Source organism: Vidua chalybeata, chromosome 9 (assembly GCF_026979565.1).
Source record: "Vidua chalybeata isolate OUT-0048 chromosome 9, bVidCha1 merged haplotype, whole genome shotgun sequence".
NCBI lineage: Eukaryota > Metazoa > Chordata > Aves > Passeriformes > Viduidae > Vidua > Vidua chalybeata.
This window is the reverse complement of record NC_071538.1, coordinates 29,040,266-29,063,428: the sequence shown is the minus strand read 5'-3', so window position 1 is coordinate 29,063,428 and position 23,163 is coordinate 29,040,266. Positions and strand designations below refer to the sequence as shown.

At 46.7% G+C, this 23,163-nt stretch overlaps 1 protein-coding gene and 1 long non-coding RNA gene across 5 annotated transcripts; one reads left to right on the top strand and one right to left on the bottom strand.

Moving 5' to 3' along the window:
* Positions 1–856: 856 nt before the first annotated feature.
* RNF2 (ring finger protein 2) lies at positions 857–21,034 on the bottom strand. Of its 4 annotated transcripts, none has more exons than XM_053949894.1 (7): positions 20,949–21,034; positions 8,260–8,348; positions 7,491–7,651; positions 5,764–5,979; positions 4,719–4,991; positions 3,700–3,871; positions 857–3,286 (listed from the first exon to the last, which is right to left on the bottom strand). In XM_053949894.1, exons 2-7 carry the CDS (start codon positions 8,344–8,346, stop codon positions 3,185–3,187), a joined length of 1,011 nt encoding a protein of 336 aa, XP_053805869.1. In that variant the 5' UTR covers positions 8,347–8,348; positions 20,949–21,034; the 3' UTR covers positions 857–3,184. The 4 variants fall into 4 exon arrangements, with proteins under 4 accessions (XP_053805869.1, XP_053805867.1, XP_053805870.1 ...); XM_053949892.1 differs by lacking the exon at positions 20,949–21,034 and adding an exon at positions 20,450–20,580; XM_053949895.1 differs by lacking the exon at positions 20,949–21,034 and adding an exon at positions 20,073–20,091.
* On the top strand, positions 20,716–21,533 carry LOC128791941 (uncharacterized). Its single transcript, XR_008432232.1, has 2 exons — positions 20,716–20,903; positions 21,028–21,533. It is a non-coding gene; the product is annotated as an uncharacterized LOC128791941 (long non-coding RNA).
* The last annotated feature ends 1,630 nt before the right edge of the window (positions 21,534–23,163 follow it).

Below are 23,163 nucleotides of genomic sequence, written 5' to 3'. Positions count from 1 at the left end.
TCTGGGCTCTTTTCCTCTGCCAGACAGGCAGAAGCTGTTGTAATCTGGGGTGGAGTTTTGCCTGTTGTCAGGGACCAGCTGAAGGGGTGTTTGTAACTCAGGCCTCTGGGAATTCTCTTCCTATTCAGCAGTTGTCTCTGCTGTTGACCAGGTAGAGTCAGTCCTGCCATAATCAGCTGGCAGAACATTACTGTAGGTTTGAGTCTGGAGCTTGGGACATCTTGTTCCTCCTTGCATGGACCCACATGGCCAGGAAGCTTTCTGGGAGTTGAAGCTGTTCAGAGGCAATTTGGGTAACCAGTGGTGGCCCAGAGAGCAGCAGGATCTCCTCAGTCAGAGACTGTTCATGTTCAGTGCATCTCAAGAAACCCTACAGTGGCCATACTCAAGTATTGCCTCTTAACTCAAGGTGCATCCTCTGGTTAAATGTGGTGAATGTAGAGACAACAAGGAAAGGAACAAAACTTGATCTCTAAATAATACACCTCACTGAAGGGCTTCATTACAGTTGCTCTCTGCTGCTATTGACTGAAGCCTAATAGTTAAATGCACCCAAAGTTGCTGGGTTTTACCTGAGTGCTGTAAAACTCCTTCATCCCCTTCCTCAGGCTGCAGGATCTGGTTGGAACAGCAGCACCTGTGACAGGTCAGTGGAAGAGCTGATACCTTCTGTGTGCTCCTATTTCTCACTCAAGGCTCAGGAGCTGAGCTCCTCTCAGGGGTCTGTAACAGCCACCACTGGGGGAGCTGAGCTGCACCTGCACAGTGCCAGGCGTGGCAGCACAAACGCAAACACTGCCCAAAGGGGGTCCTTCATCAACCACAAGAGGAAGCAGCACTGCAATTCCCAACAGGCTGTTGATAACATTTTTGCTTTTATTGTCAATTTGAGCATTTCAGTGGGACTTTAGTTGGATAGAAGATACTTTAGTTGGATATTAGGCTTACCCGTACGTAACACACATGATGTACTTAGAAAAGAACATGGCTTTAAAAGGGGGAAGAATAATGGCATTTTGAAAATAAAATAGTTTATAGCACTAAAGAGTCACAGTGCAATCAATTATTTAATCAAACAACTACATTATATATATAATATTTAAAGAACATAAATATTCAGGAAATTCACTACAACATGAAAATAAAAGCTTCACATTCTCTCACGCTTTTCAAAAGAACTGGAGACAAAGTGACAGCTCCTAGACAGACTGCTCAGCTTCACAACACCTCTCTTGCTTAAGGGACTGTCCCTCCCCTCAGCTCCCCCCCAGGAGGGATGCTGGCACTAATCTAGGAGTTCTCCCCAGTAACTTTAAAGCATTTAGCACAGCCACTCCCCCACCCCCCATTATATTCCAAGGACATGCACTACAGTCTATACAGCAACGCTTCACAAAGTCAGCAAAAACAGGTCCCTAACAGCTGCTCTGAGGCCTGAACTCTTCCATTTCATGTCATAAAAGCCCAAGGCTCTCCAGTCAGAGGAAATAATTAAGTTACTCAAAGAAGCCAGTGCAGTTTCCACAGCGGGATAAAGCTGATCTGAACAGCAGCCAGAAGGGACACTATTTACAAGTGCTAGGAAAGCCCAGAGCCAGGGAAGGGCAAATCCTTCCCAGGAGAATCCCCGAGCAGCAGAATACTTTTGTATCACATGCCAAAGCCAGTGAGAGTCCAGGCAGGACACAGGAGGAGTGTAAACCACACCATGTTGAGGAAAGCCTGGTGCTTCCCACCTACCAAGAACTCTGTTTCAAGCCTCAGGGGCAAACGGGAGGGTTCATCAGCAAGTCTTAGAGCAAAGGGAACCTCGTGGTGACAGCTTCCCTTCAGACAGGACATGGGACAGGTCAAGCTGCCCCCTCAGAGCCACAGCATGGTCCAGAACCAGGGTACAAGGGCTGTACCAGCAGCTACCAGGCCTAACAGCACAGCCCACTGCCACGTTGGGAAACTTGAGCCTAAATGTAAGACACTAAATGGTAAACTTTGTCAAGTACTGAAGTTGTCTTCCAAAGTGCTAAGCCATGTTTGTTAAAGCTATGGCAAAGTAACAAAAGCAGAATCTTGGAGCAGCTTACAATCGAAGTCTTCCCTACTCACCTGACACCGGGAAAAGGTCCCTGCTGGGGTGGCACAGTTCTCCAAAGCAAAGCATTTGGATGGCTATGTGCTGGAATTTAGGGGATTTGCTTTAACAAAAAAAGTTTTCTGAACAATTCTTTACAGCACATTCACAGAGATCCTCCTCTAGGGAACAGAGCAGGGCTGTGAAACATCCATCCTTCAGTTCAGCTGTGAGGACAGGGCAACACTGCAGGAGGAGCCAGGCAGGAATCAAGACTGGCATGTCCTGCATGGGGAAGAGTTACGGGTTTGAGGTGTTTGGGTGTTTTTTGACTGAAATAGCCATTAAAAACAAAACCAAACCAATCTGATGAACCACTTTGCACTGAAGTATTAAATTAAGCCCAGTAAACAGCAAGGTTTTAAAGTGTCAGTTTTCTCACTGCAGCTCTCTTTGGAATCCCAGAATCCCAGGATGGTTGGACTTGTAAGGAACCTTAAACACCATCTCGGTCCAAGCCCCTGCCATTGGCAGCAATACCTCTCACAAGATGCAAAATTCACCTTTGTTCACAAGAAAATGTCTTAATGAACCTTTCCTAGGGAATCTGATTACCTCTAGCTGCAAGACTATCCCAAATCCATTCTCTACCAATCATTCTTCAGATGGGTAACAGTCACCAAATTCCAACATTTAACACATTTCTTGGCATATGCTACTATTGAACAGACTTCCTTGGCCACCCAACACTCCACACTTCACAGAGGCTACTATTAACTGTGTCCGATGGAGCAGAAATCCAGATTTACCTGGACAAAACGAAGCCATTCCAAACCGGAACACTGGATCAGATATCATGCATTAGGAACAAAAAAAGCATCTCAAACACTGGAATGCACTGGAGGTCATTTAGTCTCCTAGGGAAAAACCAAAAAACCCAACCCAAAGACTAAATTAAATACAGCCCAGAATACTGTCTAGTCATATTACTGAGTATAGTGAGAGTGCCTGAAGGCACCACGTGTGTTGTCCATGAAGATACTGGTGGTGCCTTATTTTAATATTAAAGAAGTTGTAGCTATAAAAAGAGTTAGTTCCATCCCAGTTTCCCAGCACTTATTTGTGCTCCTTGGTGGGGGCATAGTACAGTTCCATGGGTTTGTTCACTTTCCAGTACTTCTCACTGACCAGTTCCAGGGAAAAGGACCCATTTAGTACCTAGAAGAGAACAGCAAAATGGGAACAAATGAGGTCATCTGGTGTTGTGCTGTAAAACAGGCTACTTAAATCAGTGCTTAAATGTGTTGACTTGAAGGAGTCACCAATAATGTGGCACAAGTTACAAGCTAAAAACCACAAAGATTCTCAAGTGAAGTAATGTTTTTCCCCTCTTCAATTTTAATTGCAGAAGAATGGCATAAGCCAGGTCATGGTTGGTGCCATCACTGCATTTTCCCCAAGTAATTTCTATGCCTCCTTTTCTACCAACCAAGTTTTTGCCAAAAAAGCAAGTGATCTGCTGCTAAATAAGCTGGTGCCACGAATTTTCCCGAGGCCAGCAGAGCGGGTTTTGAGCAGACGTGCGTGCAGGGCTGTGGCTGGCCAGGTGAGCGGGGCAGCGCGGTGCTTACGGTGAACTGGCCGGCGGCGGTGGCGATGTAGATGGTGTACTGCTTCTCGCTGGCCGTGTCCAGGTTCATCTGGTTGGACTCGCCTTTGCTCCGCAGCTCCTCCAAGGCCAGCCTCACTGCCAGGTACTTGGACAGGTGATCAACCGTGGCATTGCCCGAGGTCTTGATGTACCTGCGACAGCAGCCACACAGATCATCGATAATGCACAGCAGCAGCTGTGGGAAAAACCATTGCAACGCCCCAACTATTAAAGGTCAGCTGTGAAAAGGCCTTTAGAGACCGTTCCCAGCTGAAGCTTCACATAGATTTACACACATCACAGAGAGATGTCTCATCAGCAGAGAAAGACAAGAAAAGACCTGAGGAAACACCAGAAAACTACTCTCTGCTGTGAGTCAAAACTTGCAATCTGTGCTTGGACTGGATTATGAACAAAAAGAGTCAGGAAAAGCTGCCAGCCTGCAAATCCTGCTGACACAAAGCTGCTCTGTAAACTGCTGACACTTTTACAAGGTTTGTTTATTCCTAAAGAATCTTAAAGTAGAAAGGGGCTGATATAACACCATCATCTCACTACTGAACTGCAATGCTAGAAAACCTTAAAAACATCTTTATTTGTGATCAAAGGCTTAAAACACCTTATGACTCTATTTTTTATAATAGTTGAGCAGTACCATCTACCTGACTTGGAACACAAAGAAGGGGAGAGTGCTTATTTGTATCTGGCCTTGGCACAGGTTGCCCAGAGAAGCTGTGGCTGCCCCTGGATCCCTGAAAGTATCCAAGGCCAGATTAGACAGGGCTTGGAGCAAGCTGGGATAGTGGAAGGTGTCCCTGCCATGGCAGAGGGTGGCATTGGATGGGCTTTAAGGTCCCTGCCACTTCATCCTGTGATACAAATAAATAGGGTGTGGTATGACTGAGGTAAATTGATGTTCAGAAGCCCCAAGAAGTGATGGAAAACCGAATCACCAGGAAATAGCCGCAGAATACCTGGAGATGGCAAAGGGTCACTGACCTTGTCTGCGCACTGTCATCGTTCTCCATGAGGGTGGGGTGAGGCCTGAACACCAGCTCGATCTCACTGGCCCCGTCCATCACGGGATCTATGGCCACAGTGGTGTTGTTGTTGTCCAGCTCCAGCCCAGAGTCATCCGAGGTTTTGGTCCTCTTGTTGCTGGGCCCCGCTTCCTGGTTGCTGTGTGTGGAGGCGTTGCTGCAGTGGGAGCTGTCGCCGTTGTCCTCGGCCCCGCTGCCATTCTCAATCTGCTGCTTCTTGCCCCGCTGCAACCTGGCCACAAACAGGCAGAGATACACCCTGACCCATCCAGAATCCAGCCAGGTCACAACACACCTCCTCCCCAAGTGAGGCATGTGCGCACGCAAGCACTGAACATTTCAGAGAGATCTAAAGTTTAAAAAATTACTAATATTAATTCTTCAGTAGAGAAATATACTCATAGACAGAACTATTCATTTTTTCATGTTCCTCAAACACCTTTTAGCTATGTTTTAAGACTATTTTAACTTCACACAGTTGTTTTTCAGGCAATTGCAGACCATTATTTTCATCCAAGCATGGATCCACATGTGATTAGAATTATTAAATCACACCATGCTTTATCATGCAAAGTCTGGGGCCTCTCTCCCAGCTGGCTCTCTTAGGTTTAAATGCACATCTGGAATTTCATCACGGTGTAACAACACATATTCCAGCCTGTGAATTAAGTCACAACTAAGCCCCAAATCCTGGTATTCTGCACATTTATTGGCATGTAAGGGTAGCATTTTGGTACAGGATTTATGGTGTTATGGTTTCTTATCTAAGACATGACAGCCATAATTGGGTAAAGCTAAGCTGAAGTTTCTATCAGGCTGCCACAGAAGTCACAGGGAGTGATACAGAGATTTCTGATAGCAGATAAAAGGTTAAAAATCCTTTTGCCAAAGGTTAAAAATGGTTTTGGCAGATATCAGAGGAGAGGAGAAGATTCTCAAGCTCCACAGGGCACGAGGACAGCCGTTGTATTTTTAGCCTGAAGGCAAACGAGGTGATTATGTACCTGTTCATAGCCTGAATCTTTAATCCCTCCTCGATGCTGTGACTCAGGGCTTGCTGGTTGTTGTGCTTGCTGATCCTGGCCAGCACCCTCTCCTGATGAGCCTCGTACTCATCCCGGCTCGGGTAAATCTTACTGATGAGAGCGTCGAAATTGGGGTCTGGCCGCAGGGATCTTTTTGAAACGAGCTTTTTGCGACATGTGGGACATTCTTTGTTCCTGGACATGGGCAAGAAGGAAGCAAACAATACTTAACTCTCCAGCAGTAACAAAACTCTGTCCTGTTGCTTCCATTCTTGGTCAAGGTGCTCGCTAAGACTCAGTATTTACAGTAAATCTGGAAAGGGGTTTCTGTCTCTTGACACATCAGGTAGTTGCAGATATTTAAACAAAGATCCCAAACATATCTCTCCCTGCTGCTCTTTTATTTTAAAGTATGTTTGAGTAAACTGTTGTTGTGGTTTGACATGGAAGTGAATTTTTTCAAGAAGTTTGGTCAAACCAATCAGTAGTCAGGTTTAGATATTAGCACCTGGAGTGACCACTAAAAGTATAGACATGCCTCTGAGAACACAGGGAGTTAAAAGCAAGAACTCCCAAGGGAGTTGTCTCTTTGGTTCCAGTCGTCAGAGAGTGCAGTGCAAACCTCTCCTACCCAGCCAGGCTGGGTAGGGGAGGGGGAGCCATGCAGCCTAAAAGAAGTAAGCCGAGGAGGCTGAAAGACTAGAACCAAGCCAGCTCCTGCAGACAGAAAAGTAGAGAAGCAGAAATGCCTTTGTTCCCCCCCCAGAGGGAAAGAGACAGAGAGCCTGACGGCACCTGGAAATTTGCCAGCAAAAGAGAAGGAGAAGATGCCCAGTGTAAGAGTTAAGAGTTCTAGACAGAGATTTCAGCCATCCAAGGAGTCTGAACTTTTAACCCTATCCTAGAAAAAAGCTTTGTAAAATATTACTCCTCCTTGATTTATAGTAGAAGAGAGACAGTCCGGGACCTGAGATGTTAGAAGAAATTTTTAAGTAAGAAGAGATGATGGAGTAGCTTTTAGCTGGACTTTTCTTGTTAACCATAGTCTAAACCAAATTCTCCTGCAATAGAAACTGCATTTGAAATGGCTGAAGGCCACATAATTTGAAATGTATTGTTAGGAAAAGGAAGAATAAGGGAAATGAAACCCATTTTTGTCAGTAATGTGTATTTTTGTTTTACTGTTACTGGATCTAAGGGACAAAAAGAATAGAAAAAAGGACTTCAACTCCTTGTAAGAAATAGAATTATGAAATTATTTGTCATGAGGAAGCAATTTGATCTGTCTTCCAGAGACGGCTGAACATGGAAAAACAGGATTTGAAAGGTGTGCTGCACATTCAGAAACTCCCAGTGCACTGTCCCACATCAACGCCCCAACCAAGGACACTTCCACCTCAAGTGCAATGGACTGTCCAAACCTTCTTTCCTCCACAGTGTTTGTCCCTGCCCCTGGCAGCATCCCCTTCTTGTCCTCTGGCAGTGTCCCATCCTTGGCAGTGTCCCCTCCCCGTGCCTTGGCAGCGTCCCATTCCCATGCCCTGGCAGCGTCACCTCCTCAGGCCTTGGCAGTGTCACCCCCACCACATCCTGGCAGTGACCCCTCCCTGGCAGTGTGTCCCCACCCCCACCAATGCCCTGGCAGTGTCCCCTGGCAGCGTCCCCTCCCTGTCCCCTGGCAGTGTCCCCTGGCAGTGCTCACGTACCCGCTCCTGAGGGCGGTGATGATGCAGTCGGCGCAGAAGCGATGCAGACACTCCTTCGTGGTCATGGTGTTCTTGAGCATGTCCAGGCAGATGGGACACATGAGCTCGCTGTGCAGGCTCCGGGGGGACACCACGATCTCCAGGCCATCTGTGATGGCCTCCTGGCAGCAAAAGAGGGAAAGGTTCTTTCCTGGGATTGAGTCCCTTCCTCGTGGAGACAGCATGTTTTACCCAAAGGAATGCAGCAAAGAGACAGGACACACAAACACAACAAGCACACAAAACCCCAGTGCTGCCAGCCCTGCAACACACAATAAAAACAAGGAGCTGCTGGAGAGTGTCCAGGAGAGGCCATGAAGCTGATGAGGGATCTGGAGCACCTCTCTGATGAGGAGAGACTGCGGGAGTTGGGCCTGGTCAGTCTGGACTGAGAGGGGACTCTCATTAATACATGTAAGCACCTCCAAGGGGTGTCAGAGGATGGTCCCAGACTCTGTTCAGTGGTGCCAGTGACAGGATGAGGAGCAATGGCCATAAACTAAAACACAACAAGCTCCACATCAACACGAGGAGGAACTTCCCTTGGAGGGTGCAGAGCCCTGGAACAGCTGCCTGGGGAGTGGAATCTCCCTGTCTGGAGACATCCCAAACCCCTCTGGACGTGCCCCTGTGTCACCTGCTCTGGGTGACCCTGCCTGGGCAGGGGGTTGGACTGGCTGATCTCCAGAGGTCCCTCCCGAGCCTAGCAGTCCCAGAGCTCTGTGATTACCTGGGGTGTTCTCTGCAGCTCGTACAGACTGAGCTCCCAGGTCTTGCTCAGAGGCTGCGTCCCGTTGGTCTGCACGGCCTGAGACATGGCTGGGGAAAGAAGGGACACGGGCTGAGCACTCAGGTGAGTCTGGCTCAGGATCCTCTCCCCTCCCAAGCCACAGCAGCGTGTGTCCAGCCCAGCAGAGGCTCCAGGGAACACCCGTGCCCCCACGTACCAGGCTCTGCTGTGTCACACAAGGATAATCCCCTGCTTGTACCACTCCAGGAGAACTGGGGGAGCTGCTCAGCCGTGAATACTTGGCAAAAATCAATTCAGTTGTTAAACAAAAGTGACACAGAACTGAGGGCCAGAGAACATGGGCCACAAATGCCACCTGATGCGGAAAATATTCCTGAAACACCCACTTCCAAACATGCACATGGGTCAAGCAGGGTCTGCTTCCTACACCGAGGGGAAGGGCAAAATGAGACGGGACACAGCACACCAGTCAGATGTGCTCACTGGAGCACACCACGAGGGCTTTTCCTTCTTCTTCAAAACACAGCCCTGATGGCTTTCCCATCAGAAGTTTGAAGGATGCTGAAAGATCAAGAGAAAACCAGTCACTGCATAATTTAAATAATAATAGTTATTTTAAAAACCCAGAGAAACTGCAGTGCTGTTCCATCAAAATTTTAGTACCTACTGTATGAGATAAGGCAAAATTACCACACAGAGTCACTGCAGATGTGAAAAAGTCTGCAAAGGGACAGAAGAAAATACTGTTTCTGAACAGAAAATACTTTTATGCTGGGGGAGAGGAGGCATTGTTTCCCATGACTCCAGAAGTGCCTGCCTTGAGCAGGAAAACTTATCCCAGACAGTGGCATGTTTAAAAAAAATATTGTAACTATGTAAGTGGCAAGACTGCAATTGCAGACCTTTTTTCTAGGTGGAAGAAGTAGAAATGCTTTATTTTATTCCTTTTTTAAATCTGGGTTTCCAGACCCTTCAATTCAGCAGCCAAATGCATTTTCTATTGGCATCTACCACATACATTATAATCTATTTTCCAACTCATTAAGTTCTTTATGAAAAGGCCCAAACTCTCTGGAGAACAAGATTACTATATAAGCTTTAATTAATTGTGAAGGGAAAAGCAAGATAAGCTGTGCAGAGTACTAGATCTACTTTCATCCAGGCACAGAAATCAAAGTTTTCTCATTTGGTATTTTCCTTATTTTGAGGAAAGAGGGAAAAAAAACTGACATAAAATATATTATGTCTATTTAGTAGAATCACAGGACCCTGGAATACTTTGTGTTTGAAGGAAGCTTTAAGATCATCCAGTTCCAATCCCCTGCTATGGGCAGGGACACCTTCCACTGTCCCAGGCTGCTCCAAGCCCCATCCAGCCTGGCCTTGGGCACTGCCAGGGATCCAGGGGCAGCCACAGCTTCTCTGGGCACCCTGTGCCAGGGCCTGCCCACCCTCACAGGGAACAACCTCCTCCAACATCCAACACAAACATACCCTCTGTCAGTCTGAAGCCCTTCCCCCTTTTTCTCACTCCAATTCCTCTCAGAGGCCACCTCCAACTCCAATTTTACTGTGTAAATGTCGTGCCCTAAAACTGCAGTTTACTTGTCACAGAAGACATGTTCCTCTGTGGGGATCAGAGAAGTGCCATGTCCAGTTAAGACCTCACCAGCCCAGCAGAGGTGAGAAACCCCAGCTGCAAACTGAAGCACTGGGCTGTCCTGTCAGGTGTTTTATTTCACTTATTCAGTGGTATGAATTTAATGATGGTATTAAGTGACACATCTCAGCAAAGAAGGGAAACACTGTTTCTCTATGTTCTAATTTCTACTAATATTTAAGGCAATTCCAGGTGTACAGGAAGCCAAGTGCTCCAGGATAAGGATTTTTTCATGCTGTTCTAATAGAAGCCAAACATCATTCTATGTCTGCACTGGATACCACTCTTGTGTGCTTTTAAAACTGACACGTTCAATTAACCATCATTCCAGCAGCTGAAAGAAATTCATGGAGCTGCTAATCACAACCCTTGCCAAAACCTGCTGAAGCACATGGACCAAGACCAAGCAGAGCCCCAGAGGATCCAGCCTGTCCTAGACAGGAGCCTGCTCTCCACACCTGAGCGAAGAGCTCATCCCAGCAGTCCCTGCCTGTACAGGCAATTCCTCAGCTCAACTCACGTGCTGGCTAACACAGAACAGCAGCTCTGGGGCCAGGCCATCACCAAACCCATCCATTGCACAACAACCACATTAACACCAACATTTCTTCCTGGAAAAGGTGGTCAGGCATTGAAGGGGCCTGGAGTCCCCCCTTCTCCAGGGGGGTCTGGAGTCCCCATCCCTGGAGGTGGCCAAGGAAGGCCTGGATGTGGCACTCAGAGCTCTGGTGGTGGTGACATGGTGGGGATCTGGCACAGCTTGGACTTGAAGATCTTGGAGGTCTTTTCCAGGCTCAGTGAGTCTGGAATTTATCCTGTAGCCACACCTACAAGCCCCAGGCTACACTGCACAGGACTCTGTACAGCTGTTTTGATGAGTAACTGACCAGCTTTACCAGAAATCCCTCTCATCTGAGATGCCAAGTGCTTCACTCTCACCCTAAGGGCTGCAGTGATAGTACTTTCAAATTTTAAGAAGAATACCAGTGGCCTTAAAGCCAGCTGAAAGCTGCAGAGATCCACACAGCTCATCCTGTCACTACCAAACACCTTCTCTGTCTCTGGCAAGGGAAATCTGAGGAGCAGTGGTCAATTCAAGCATGCTGGATCAACAACAAAAACAAATTATGCTCCATGGAGTTTTTACTCTTGTTGATCATCAATCAGTAAGCCTGCTCAGCTTTTCCCCTGATCCCCTAAAATTTCCATATCTATATCATTCCTGAAAAATGCATGTGAACGAGGCCTGACTCTTCCCTCTGGCACTGGTGGCTCTCAGATTGGATTGTGTTTCCTCACACTGCTAAAATCTAACCCAGCAACACCCACAGCTGGCACCAGGATCAAACATCCATCTCCACAGTCAGGAGAGGCATTTTGACCCAGAATTGCACTGACCATGTTAACAGCCACCAAGTACCAACCAGCAGTCACAAAACCAGCGAACCATCGTTTCAGATGTTGCATCAATGAATAACCTTCTCCATTTGTTTGGGGAAGTGAGGTGGGAAACACCTCTACACTTAGCTGACTCTTCAGTTTCTTTTTAGGACAGTCCACTGCTACTAGATTTGAAGCAAGAAATCATGCATGGCTCAGGTCACACTGGCTGATTGTTTCTAGAGCTACAAAAGTAGGAAGTTTTCATGAGCTGAAGGAAGATTATTTTCCTGCTCTTGACACTGTGTTCAGAGGGAAAAATATGAAGCGTAAAGTTTCTAGACTGAAGGTACAACAGACTCTTTATTAACTACTACTGGCAAAGGGACAGAAGATAGAGAAAAAATGTCAAACCTCACATTTGTTCTTCAGTCTGGAAATTTAGTCCAGTGAAATTTCACATTCCTAAGAATCACTGGCATAGTTCACTCTTCCTCTGCATCCCTTCTGGCACTGTTTTTCAAAAAAGTCTTACATGACAGGTTTCTCACACTCATTTTCCCAGCTCACAGTATGAGACAGATTTCACCTCAACAAAACCCACTTTTCACCTGTTCAACATTTCACATCTTTTCCACTTTATAACGAAGATGGGATCGCTTCTTCACAGGCCACATGTGTGAGCACCAGCAACAACGTGAAGTCAAACACTGAAAAAACTTGTAACGCACCACAACCTTAGACTTTTTATCATCTTTTTACCTTTATGACTTGTCTGTTCCCTCTGGATAAAAGAAGAAGGCAACCAGTCACACAACAACAGGCTAACTGGGGTGAAACCACATTTATAAAGTCACAAAACAATTCAGATTGGAAGGGACCTTAAATGACCATCCAGTTTCAACCCCCTGCCATGGGCAGGGATACCTTCCACTGTCCCAGGCTGCTCCAAGCCCCATCCAACCTGGCCTTGGACATTCCCAGGAATGGAGCAGCCACAGCTTCTCTGGGTAATCTGTGCCAGGGCCTGCCCACCCTCACAGGCAGAAATTTCTTCCCAATATCCCATCTAACGCTGCCCTCTGGCAGATTAAACCTCTCTCTCTCAGAGCCAACAAGCAGTAGCTGTTTGGATTAGTTCTGTGGCCAGAGGGCCATTCTTGTCAATCATAAAGTAAACCACCTTAATCAATATTATATGGACTCCTGCAACCCTTCAGACTGACTCGGTCTTCAGGCACAGCAAAAACCCTAGGCACAAACTCCATAATTACAGGGTACACACATCTGTCACTATCAAAGCCAGAACTGACTGATAAACCAACGTATTACAAATTTGAAGAAAACCAGCTGGGATTTAAAAATTTAGGAAAGTAAGTCTTGTTCCTGAAATGCTGGAAAACAGGCAGTTACAGGAAAAAGTAACAGTAAGGAACACCCTGTTTGAAAGGCCCTTGCATCTCCTGCCTGCTCACTGACTGGGGAATTTATGCTGGGATGTCCTTCTTCCAAAAGTGCTCGGACAAAAAACTCCAGCAGACTAATATCCACACTTGTTACACACCACATCCACTTTACAACCTCTTACACTGAAATATACTTAATTATTTACTCCAACGTAGTCATGACTGAAGTAGGGTGGGCATTTGGCTATCCCATTCCTGAAACTGTCCAGTAAAAATAAAATCCAGCTGACAGCACTTAGAGCAGAGCAGTCAGATCTGTGGGCAGCCAAAGGAGGAGCTCAGCACCACCATTTCTCTGCTCCTGCCCTTCCCAGCTTACCTTTCACAGGTTTCCACCCTCACATCCAACAATGAGTAACAGCTCCTTAGTCCTATTGCTGAAAATGAGCCAGTTCTGAATATGTAACATTTCTTCTGCACTCTAGCCCAACACTAACCTTGATGGTGGTCCTGCTTTAAACAGGGAGCAGGGGATGCCATCAGGGATCCCTCACAAACCTGGATTATGCTCCAAAAGGCTTTGCAGACAAAGGCTAAAGAGCATCTGCAGTGTGGTTGTGTCAGCACACCTTGAGATCAGAGAAAGGCTGGAATGGTACCAAGCAGCTGGAGACAGAACCCACAAACCCAGCTCAGGTGTGACCATAACCACACCACCCCCATTCAACTTTCTATGATACTTTAATGAAAAAAAAACCACTTATGAGGAAAAAAATTGCATCAGGCTCTTAAAAAAAAAAAAAAGATTACACACATTTTTAGAGAGTATTAAAATCTTAGAAATAACTGATTTCTGTTCCAAGTTGTAAAAGGTAAATATTGAGACTTAAAAAATATTGAGACTTAAAACAGTAAGACAGTTAGACTTCTATTCAGTGTGCCAAATTCAACAGCACCTTCAACCATTTCAGGCTTTTCTTCCTAAGGATTAATTCCTTTAAAAACAGGTATTCATAGTGCAGTTACTTGGAAGTTTAACAGGTTTAGAGCTTTAAGCTTTACTCTCTTTCACACCATGACTAGTATTGGGAACAGACTGCACGTTTTCACAGAGTACTCAACTCAATCATTCATTTCAAATTATTCAATTAAAGCATTCTGAAATTTAAGTTTTTTTCTGGTTTTACTTATTGGCTTAGAGCTTGATTTGAAAAAAAAATTCCACACAATCTGGAAGACACTATTTGAAAGAATTAACCTTCTCTGTAGTTCCCTGGCAGTTCAGATAGCTTTACATCCAGTTGTAATCCAGGACAACTGCTACTAGATTATAATCTAGTATGTTTAGTATTCACTCTGAAGTTATGTTCCTCTCTGGATCAAAAATCCCCCAGGAAACAGCCAAATCAGGTTCTGGCCTGGAGCTCCTTTTGTTCCCTGCTCTGGAAATCACTCCTCGGTGATCCTGAACAAAGATGCCACCGCACCAGGCTGTGCCTCCCAAACTGCCCACCACTCCTCAAGGTGTCTCTTGCTGAGTTTATATTGCACTTACTCTAGCTATACCCTGATCTCTGAAGGGGCTAAACGCATGAGAGGAAGGTTCTACTGAACTGGGTTTAGTTCATTCAGCCATCAGGATTATGATTATCCAGTGCCACCCCTGCCATGGGCAGGGACACTTCCACTAGCCCAGGTTGCTCCAAGCCCCATCCAGCCTGGCCTTGGACACTGCCAGGGATCCAGGGGCAGCCACAGCTTCTCTGTGCCAGGGCCTGCCCACCCTCACAGGGAACAATTCCTTCCCAATAGCCCATCCAAACCTACTCTTCCAGATTTAAAGCCATGTGGCCCTTGTCTCTTATGGACCATGGATCCATGATCTATGAGAGAAAGAAACCATCCCAGCAGCCACTCCTGAGCAACAGTGTGGCTGGGAATTAAGACAGGGATCAGATTCATGCCAGGGCATGATCATGTCAGGGATCCCTGGCTGTGGTAAGCAGTGTTTAAAAGCACCTGCATCACTACAGCCCTGACTGCCAGCAATGACTTTGTGTCATTCCAACTTCAGTTCCAACTGAAGTGATGCTCACTGAAAATTAAACACATGATAACCACTCTGACAATCCCAATTTAACAGTGTTTGCACCTGGCTCCCTGCCATCCTATTTGCCTAACAATTTAACTATAATAAAACTATAAAATTAATATTAAGACACAAATTGTACATTTGAATAGGTAAACTCTCACAGAATGTCAGATACTGGATGACTGGCACAATGGAGAAGTTACCAATGCAATAAAAAAACTATCTGTAAATACATGAGTGACAAATGTTCCCCACACTCAAGACCATACCAAGTTCTACATTTAAAATACTGAGAAATCCAAGGTTTGTCACTCTACAAAGAGCAGTTAGCAAAGAGACACAACCTCAGTGCTGCCCTGGAGCACTCCCAGCCAGGAGGGAAAGATGTATCATGAATTCCAGACCACAGACTCAAAAATGTCCCAAAGCAGCCAATAAAACTGAGGAATGCAGAGAAACCCGAGGCACCGATGCAGTTTAACAGCCCCAACAGTTGGTAACACCAAAGACCTTTTCCCAGCATGACTGTCCCTCTCAGTCATACCACAGCAAAGGTTTTCATTTTCCTAATAACTACTCCCAAACTCCCATTTTCCCGTAAATGTAACAGCATTTCTCTTCAACACTGAAATAAAATCTTCCCTTGAAAAGTAACTACACCTAATGCTGTGATTATGGAATCCCTGGAAGGCTGCTGGACAGATGACATCTGACTGAGGGAAAACATAATACTGGCATTTCTGAAACCCATGGGCTTGGAAGCACATGGTCTTTTACAGCTTCTTGGCTGTATTTACTCGCCTAAGAAAGTGTTTTCCCTTTGAGGTACGGAATCTTCCAGCTAACAGCCACTCACAATTCCCTGGCCCTGAGATGGATCAATCCATGGAGTTGGGCAGCATTTCCAATCTGGCTGTCAGGCTGCTGCTCCTGGCTGGGAGACACTGGAGTGTGACCTCACACAAACCATCTGCTGTGCATCTGGACACCTCTGCAAGGGCTCCACGAATCCGATGCTGACAGAAGTGTCCAAAGGGAGATAATCCTCCTGGTTTAGATGTCAAGGGCAACACGGGAAAATAAAGTACCAAATCAAACTGTTGATCAAACTCCAGGCTGTTTTATGAGTGTTGGAAACAGCCATGTACTTCTGGACATGACACAAAGATGTGATTGATTTTAGGTTGGTGTTTCTCTGTATATTTATAGCAGGAAAGTATAGCAGCATTTAAGCACCCTGAGCCCAGGTACATCCCTCCTGTGGAGCTGAGGCTCAAATTTCAGTTTATTCTAACAAGGTCTGTACTCTGTATGCATCTGGCCTTTTCACACCACCTCCCAGATCACTCCATTCCTGTCAATAACCTTCAGTCCTCAGTGTCAGCTCCTCATTCCCAGTTCTGTACCCTACCCTCCTGGACATCTCAGCTAGAAAAACTGGAATACATAAAAATACCATTACATTTCCAGAGAACTATCTATATCATCACTTGCCTCTAAGGTGTCCAGAATTCACCTGCTCAAACTCATCAGATGTCAAACCAGGCTATTCCTAAATTATAAAGCTTATTTTTTTTTTAATCTTAAAAGATCAATTTGCAAACTTTTCAGGTTTTGGTACACGCACACACAAAAAAGCAAACATTGCCCACTGTTCTAATGCATCAGGCAGTAAGATTATTTTAATCATTAGAGCTCATATCCTGGAACCTAGCCTTTCACATCACCTATATCTCATCCAAAATAGTATTAAAATATAACATTAATGCCTCCTGCCAGGAGCAGAAACAAAACCCAAAACTGTTACAGGAACAGCAACATTTCACTGTTGATGTGGGTCAATAGACCAGGCAAACACTTGACCTCAAATGTGCCAAAGACCTTTGCCAAGAATTCATATAAAAAGGAAAACAGCCATTACCAACCCATAATTTAGCCCTGTGAAGCAACAATATTAAGCAGAACTCTGGGGGAGTGAGTAGAATTGTGATTTTATCTGCTGCTTGTTAAATTTTACACCAACTTTTTCATATTATGAAGCCTGATACTGTATAGTATGTGTGTGACTACCCAGGTGAGTTTCAAAAATGAAGTTATCTCTTAAATTAACCTTGGACTTCAGAATTAATAACCAGCTGGGAAAGAGAAAAGCCAAAATTCCTTTCTAAAATTCATTTCAGTGCTGTATCAGATCAGAACAGGAGGGATAAAGGACTGAAAACTTTTGGGAGTAAACAAAAGTAAAGCCTCAAACTCTAGAAAAGTTGAATCCGTCAAGCAACTAAATAGTGCAAACAATTCATGATATGTGTTGCCTTAGGATATTTTTAATGAGACTTAGTTTTTAATTCTTCCTTGCCCTGCTCTGCTGGCACATTTTTTTGAGGCCACTCTCTTGCTGTGTCCTTGAAGGAACAGCTGCCAAAAGCAAGACCTGAGCACTTCAATCAGTAAGGTGAAGTTTAATCATTTCAGTACCTCTGTTGTGCCCTTGAAATTTTTTGCATATTTTAACAAAAATTCTATGAACATCCATGCACTACAATTCAGAATCTTTGCATCTTCATAAATGCTGTGACTGGTTCTGCCAGAGGTATGTGCAGGATTCCAGGTTCCTTCCAAGAGCTATATTAGAGAGCCACAAGGATTTCTCTCCCATTTGGCAGTGAAGCCACAAGCAACAGTGACAGAATTTTCTTGATGAGAACAAAAAGACAGCTTGGTTATTAATAAACAGAAAATAAACTCCCCCACAACACTTGAGAGACAAAAAGACTCAAGCAATTTTATGTCTGATTGACTTAATGGCTGCAATAAATATATAAAAGCAAAACAGTGAATTTGGCAAGCAGGCAGCTCTCACCTAAAGCTGGGCAACAGCAAAGAACAATTTCTGTTTCAAGGACTCCCTCACAAGTAAGACTGTCCATTTTGTAAACAGTACTACAGGAGCAACACTTAACACAGTTTAAACCAATACTTACACAAAACAGTGCAATGTTATCCCAAGAGGTGAACAGTAAAGAATGATTAGCTTTTAATTAGTTAGCAGAACACTACTGCTAACTCCCTGCTGTCTGCAAGAGAGCTCCAGGATCCACAAGTGGGGGGAAAGCAGACAGGGGTAATTACTAAAATACTTCTCCACTGCAACAAGTCTAAACAGTTCCACAATATCAAATGCTGCTCATTCCTCCGAAAATTAAGAATTTAAGGTCAGCTGTGACAGCCAGTTATTTGAATCAACAGAAAACCAAGCAAAAGCAAGCTGAGGCTCAGCAGCATCTCTTCACCAATCTCTTTACTCTCTGTCTGCATCATTATTAAACTGCTGACCTATTCAGGAAAAAAAAAAAAAAAGGTAGAAAGTATTTAAGGAAAAAAAAAGTGGAAGGAATTCCTTTACTCCAGTGCTTCTTTCATGCATGTTCCTAGAGCTGGTGCTTCAGTAAGACGAGATTCAGTGCTCCTAAGAAAAATATAACAGAGCAGTCGAAGACTGGAGTCTCATTTTAAAGCTCCTTTCCCTCCTCCCATTACATTTTTTTTTTTTGTAAGCGAGGGAAAGAGTTAAAAGAAAGATGAAGAAATTCACTTAGCCCAACATCTATTTCACATATAAGACTGATGGCTTTCCTGTAGCCTGTATTTCTATTCAATGACAGCAGAGCACTGAAAATGCCAGAATTCTGCTCCAATCACCCAAGATGCCCAACCAAGTCTTTATACTCAACCCATTACCACTCATCACTCCTGAAACACAAAGTATCATTGACCAAGGAAAACCCATGCAATTTATTTTGCTGGCACCTGCATATTATTTCACCTCTAAGACATGACAGAAAGTGCTTTTCTTGGCAGTTGCAGCAAAGCTGGTGCTTCAAAGCTTTGAAGCCAAAGGCCAACAATTTTAGCCACTGAAGAAGTGAAAAAATACATCCAATACAATGTCTGTGTCCCTCTATTATCAGAAACTTGAATGCAGACAACAATATTATTAAACACCACAGGTGTGCAGTTATTAAACACTGCAAGTGACAATTCATGGGGGCAGTGAGGTTTAAAGATGCTCTCGATTTGTCTGTCATTGCAGAAAGGCACTGTCACAGTCACACCCAGCCACAAACTTGTACCTGACACTGCAGCTCGTGCTGTCCAGTGAAAATTCCTCCCATCTCCAGACAACTGAAAAAGCTAATCCTTCCAACAAAAATTTTTAATGCAAAATATACTGCTTATCCATATCCACTGCTGTCACAGCCAGTGCCTCTGTCTTCGCTGACAGCTGAATGTCAGCTCTGAGCTTGACATGATGTATAAGAAAGTCAAATTATCTCATTACACAAGTTTTTAATGGAAACACAGATGAATACAAATCAGAGCACCTCTGCAGGGAACTCCTATGACAAATCGAGTCTTTGTCACTGAATGAATGACACTCGACGAAAGAATTCTCCCCAAGCAATAATAATTTCACCTGCACACCAGTCACATTTTTTCAAACGTAAGCAATTCCCTTTAATCCTTAAAAGCCCATGTGCAGTGCATAGTTATCACACAGAGCTACAACCACTTCCAAACAGGGCTGGATTATGAATTATCATACTGGAAATCATCTTTCTCTACTACCTGTCCTCTGGATTTCTGTGGAATTAGGCACTTGATCCAATTATTTCCCACAGAAGAAGGTCAGAAAAACAAACAGCTTACAAAAATCCCGAGAAAAATATTGCTCAGTGCTGGTTTCATATACACACAGTGCCATAGGGCTGGTGCAAGGAAGGCAAGCGATCCAGAAGAGCTACTGCAGAATGTAAAACTTGGCAAGAAGCAAGAGCTAAATTCGTACAGAAGGCAGTGGGAGCGATGTGCAGGGAGGAGACACATCCTCAACTCCCGGCACAGCGTCCTTCTGCACCTGCTGCCCTGTGGGAAGCGACATTTTCCCGGGAGCAGCCGGGTCGCTCCCAGCCCCAGTTCGCGAGCATCCCGCCCCGCCAGCACCGCTCGGCACGGGCTCCGGGAGGGACAAAAGACCGGGAAGGCCGAGCTATAAATCACACCCAGGATCGTACTGCTCAGAGGGGCGATGCGCAGAGCCAGCGGGAGCAGCTCGGGGCCGTGTCCGTGAGCTGTCCCTTGCCGGGGATGGCAGCGGCGGTGCCGCGCTCGCCGGCTGGTGCTGCGGTACTGCGGCTGCGATGGAGCCGTGCGCCCGACCTCTGCCTGCAGCTCCCAGGCTGCACACACGCACCTACACACGCATCCCTACGTGCATGGATAGGGAGACAGCTGTGTACGTATAGGTACGTGTGTAGACATGGATACCCCGGCCGCTCCGGGCTCGGCAGCCCCACGCCGGCCCTGGGGGCGGCTCGGTGCCCCGCGGCCCTGCAGCACGGCCGGGGCTGAGGGCAACGGGGGCTCCAGGCTGCCATGGGACCGCTAGCCACGGCTCCTCCCGGACACCCCGACCCCCGCCCCGCCGGAATAGCCCGGCAGCCGCCCCGCCGCCTCCCCGGCCGGGGTCAGCCCCGCTCGGACACCGCGCACAGGCACCCGCGGCTCCGCACCCGCCCCGGTCCCGTGGGGACAGAGGGCCCCGGCGGCGCCGCCCGGCCCCGCGCTCACCGCCCGCCGGTGCCGCCTCGCTCCGTGGCCGGCGGTGCCGCCGCAGCCCCCGCAGCGCAATATGGCGAGCGGCGGCTCCGCAATGGAGCTCGGGAAATAGAGGGGAGTTACATATTCATGGCCGGGGCTGGGCAGGGGGAGCGCGGACGGGGCCGCCGCGCCCGGGCCGCCCCGCGCCCTCCTCCGCCTCCTTCACGGCCAGGGCGCGGTGGCCGCCGGGGCTGCTCGCTGCTTTCCCCCGCCCTGCCCACACCTCCGGCCCCGCCGCCGCCAGCGCTCCATGTCCTTTTCCTTTCCCTTTCCTTTCCCGTCCCCAGGATGCGGCACCGCGTCCTGCGGGGCTCCCTCCGCACCACCGCCCCTCTCCATTGACCGCCCTCCCCGGCCAGGGATGGCTGAGCTGCACCAGGAGAGGGTCAGGTCGCACATCTGGAGGAATTCCTTCCCGGAAATGGTGATTAGACTTTGGAAAGGGCTGCCCGGGGGGCGGTGGGGTTACCGTCCCTGGAGGTATTTAAGGAAAGGCTGGCTGTGGCACTTGTGCCGTGGCCTGGTTGACAGGGAGGCGTTGGGCATAGGTTGGCCTCGATGATGCCTGAGGTGACTCCAGCCCCGGTGACCCTGTGGTTCCCGCAGCCAGCCCCGCGGCCGGTGGCCGGGCCGGAGCGGGGCCGGCCCAGGCAGCTCCCGCTGTCCCCGGGCAGGTGAGCCTGCGGGCCGCAGGAACTGGGTTATCGCCGCCTCATTCCCCGCTCCGCGGGCAGGAGCGGCTCCTCCACCTCCGCACTGCCCGGAGCGGGAATGCACGGCCTCGGGCCGGCCCTGCCGGGCTCTGCTCCCTGAACTCCGGGGCGCTCGGACACCGCTCCGAGAGAGACGTGCCCGGAGCCCGAAGGCTGTGGGAAGCAGCTGAGCCGGGCAGGCGAGGCAGCGAGCCCAGCGCCATCCCCACAGCCCTCGGACAAGGGACAGAAGCTGAAGCAAGACTTGCGGTGTTTCTGTTTACGATACACCTTCAGGTGTTCTCGAGCATCTCCGGCCCGCTCTGCGGTCCTAACGTGAAATAAACGTTTGTCTTCCCGTGTCTGCGTTTTAACGTTTGGTAAATTAAAACTGTATTTATGAGCTTTGGGTCTTCAGAGCTGCCTTTACTGGTCTTGGCATTAACTGTTTTATAGCGATAGCAAGGCAGTGCACTTGGTGTAATTAAATCTGGTGTGAGTAAAAAGTGAACAGGGATCAGACGTGAGCTTGAATTAATACTTCAGTCTTTAATCATGCAGCAACATAATTAAGATTATTCGATATGGAGTATTTAAGGCAATTCAGTATGAAGTATTGCAAGTTCTCCTAGAGTGTTATAGTTAGTGTTCTCATAATTAGAATATTTTTAAAGTCCTGGTTTGGACCTTCACCTCTTCTTGCAAAACTTCACATATTTTTGAGAAATTCTAACCTAAGTCAGGTTATTCTTAAGTAACTATTTTATGGAGTAGCTTTCACTCCCTCACACCCCTTATGACCTATACTGCAGCCTTTATAATTGATCCTTACAAGACATTGTTAAGCTACTCAGGGATAACATCTCTGTTTTCTAAGTGTGATCAAATGTCTCAGATAAATCTCAGAGGGAGTCAGCTGTGGACAGGACTTAACAGTCCTTGCTCTTGATTTGGTTTCTTAAAGAATTATTTTTCTGAAGTGGGTTGTGTTGAGCTCTTTCAGTGTTAAAATTCAGAACTGGTATGGAATGGAATAAGAGATTCTGATACATTCCTCTCTTTAGAATGACAGTAGTCAGAACTAATGACTGAAATTTTCCTGAAGTTTCAGCTATTCATCAGTGTCAAGGAAAGGAAAATGTTGTCTGGCAAGTTATTGTGGTACCAGAAGTGCCCTTTGGTAAAAATTGCTCCACTTGTTAATTGCCTACAGCACTGAGGTGAGTGAAGAAATTCTGATACTAATGCACCACTGTTAGTAAAATTTGTTCTATGTGAGAAAAGCTTAATGCTGCAAAAATAAGATTTTCAAAATGAGAGCATGCACTTGTCAGGAAGGCAGATCTCCAAAGGCAGATGGAGTGCAAGGTGGGTTGGAATCACAGAATCCCAGAATGGTTTAGGTTGGCAGGGACCTTAAATTCATCTCGTTCCACCCCCTGCTATGGGCAGGGACACATTCCACTATCCCAGGTGGCTCCAAGCCCTGTCCAGCCTGGCCTGGGACACTGCCAGGGATCCAGGGGCAGCCACAGCTTCTCTGGGCACCCTGTGCCAGGGCCTGCCCACCCTCACAGGAAATCTGGTATAATGCAAAACTATACACTGGCATGTAAATTAACAAACTGTAAGCATTTCTAGGAACCCTTTGCTGAAAGAGACGCAAAAGGAAATTCAACACTTTTAAGCTGTGCTAATGGTGTCCGCTCACTGTATTTCTAAGAATATTTACTTGATTCTGTTTTATATTTCCTGAATGATTTAATAGTAGCACCTTGGATCTCCTCTGCAATGTGGTGTTCTTGCTGCTTTTAAGGATGTGAGAAAAGGCTGCCAAGTACTTTCCAAGTGCAGGCTGTCCTCCTGCCAAGACATCAGCAAGAGGGTTTTGTGCTCAGGGCAGCTGTGGTGCAGCTGCAGAGCTGTGGTGCAGATGCAGAGCTTGCTCCCTGGCAGGAGCCCTGCTGGCACAGGGACACTGCTGTCATGGCC

What these genes read in the sequence shown, in the direction of transcription:
- RNF2 (XM_053949894.1), bottom strand. Translation starts at nt 8,346, where the DNA reads ATGTCTCAGGCCGTGCAGACCAACGGGACGCAGCCTCTGAGCAAGACC. An exon ending in AAGATTCAGGCTATGAACAG is followed by an intron (nt 4,992 to 5,763) that starts GTACATAATCAC and finishes GTTTGTGGCCAG; the next exon opens with GTTGCAGCGGGGCAAGAAGC. An exon ending in CCGCCGCCGGCCAGTTCACC is followed by an intron (nt 3,287 to 3,699) that starts GTAAGCACCGCG and finishes GTTCTCTTCTAG; the next exon opens with GTACTAAATGGGTCCTTTTC.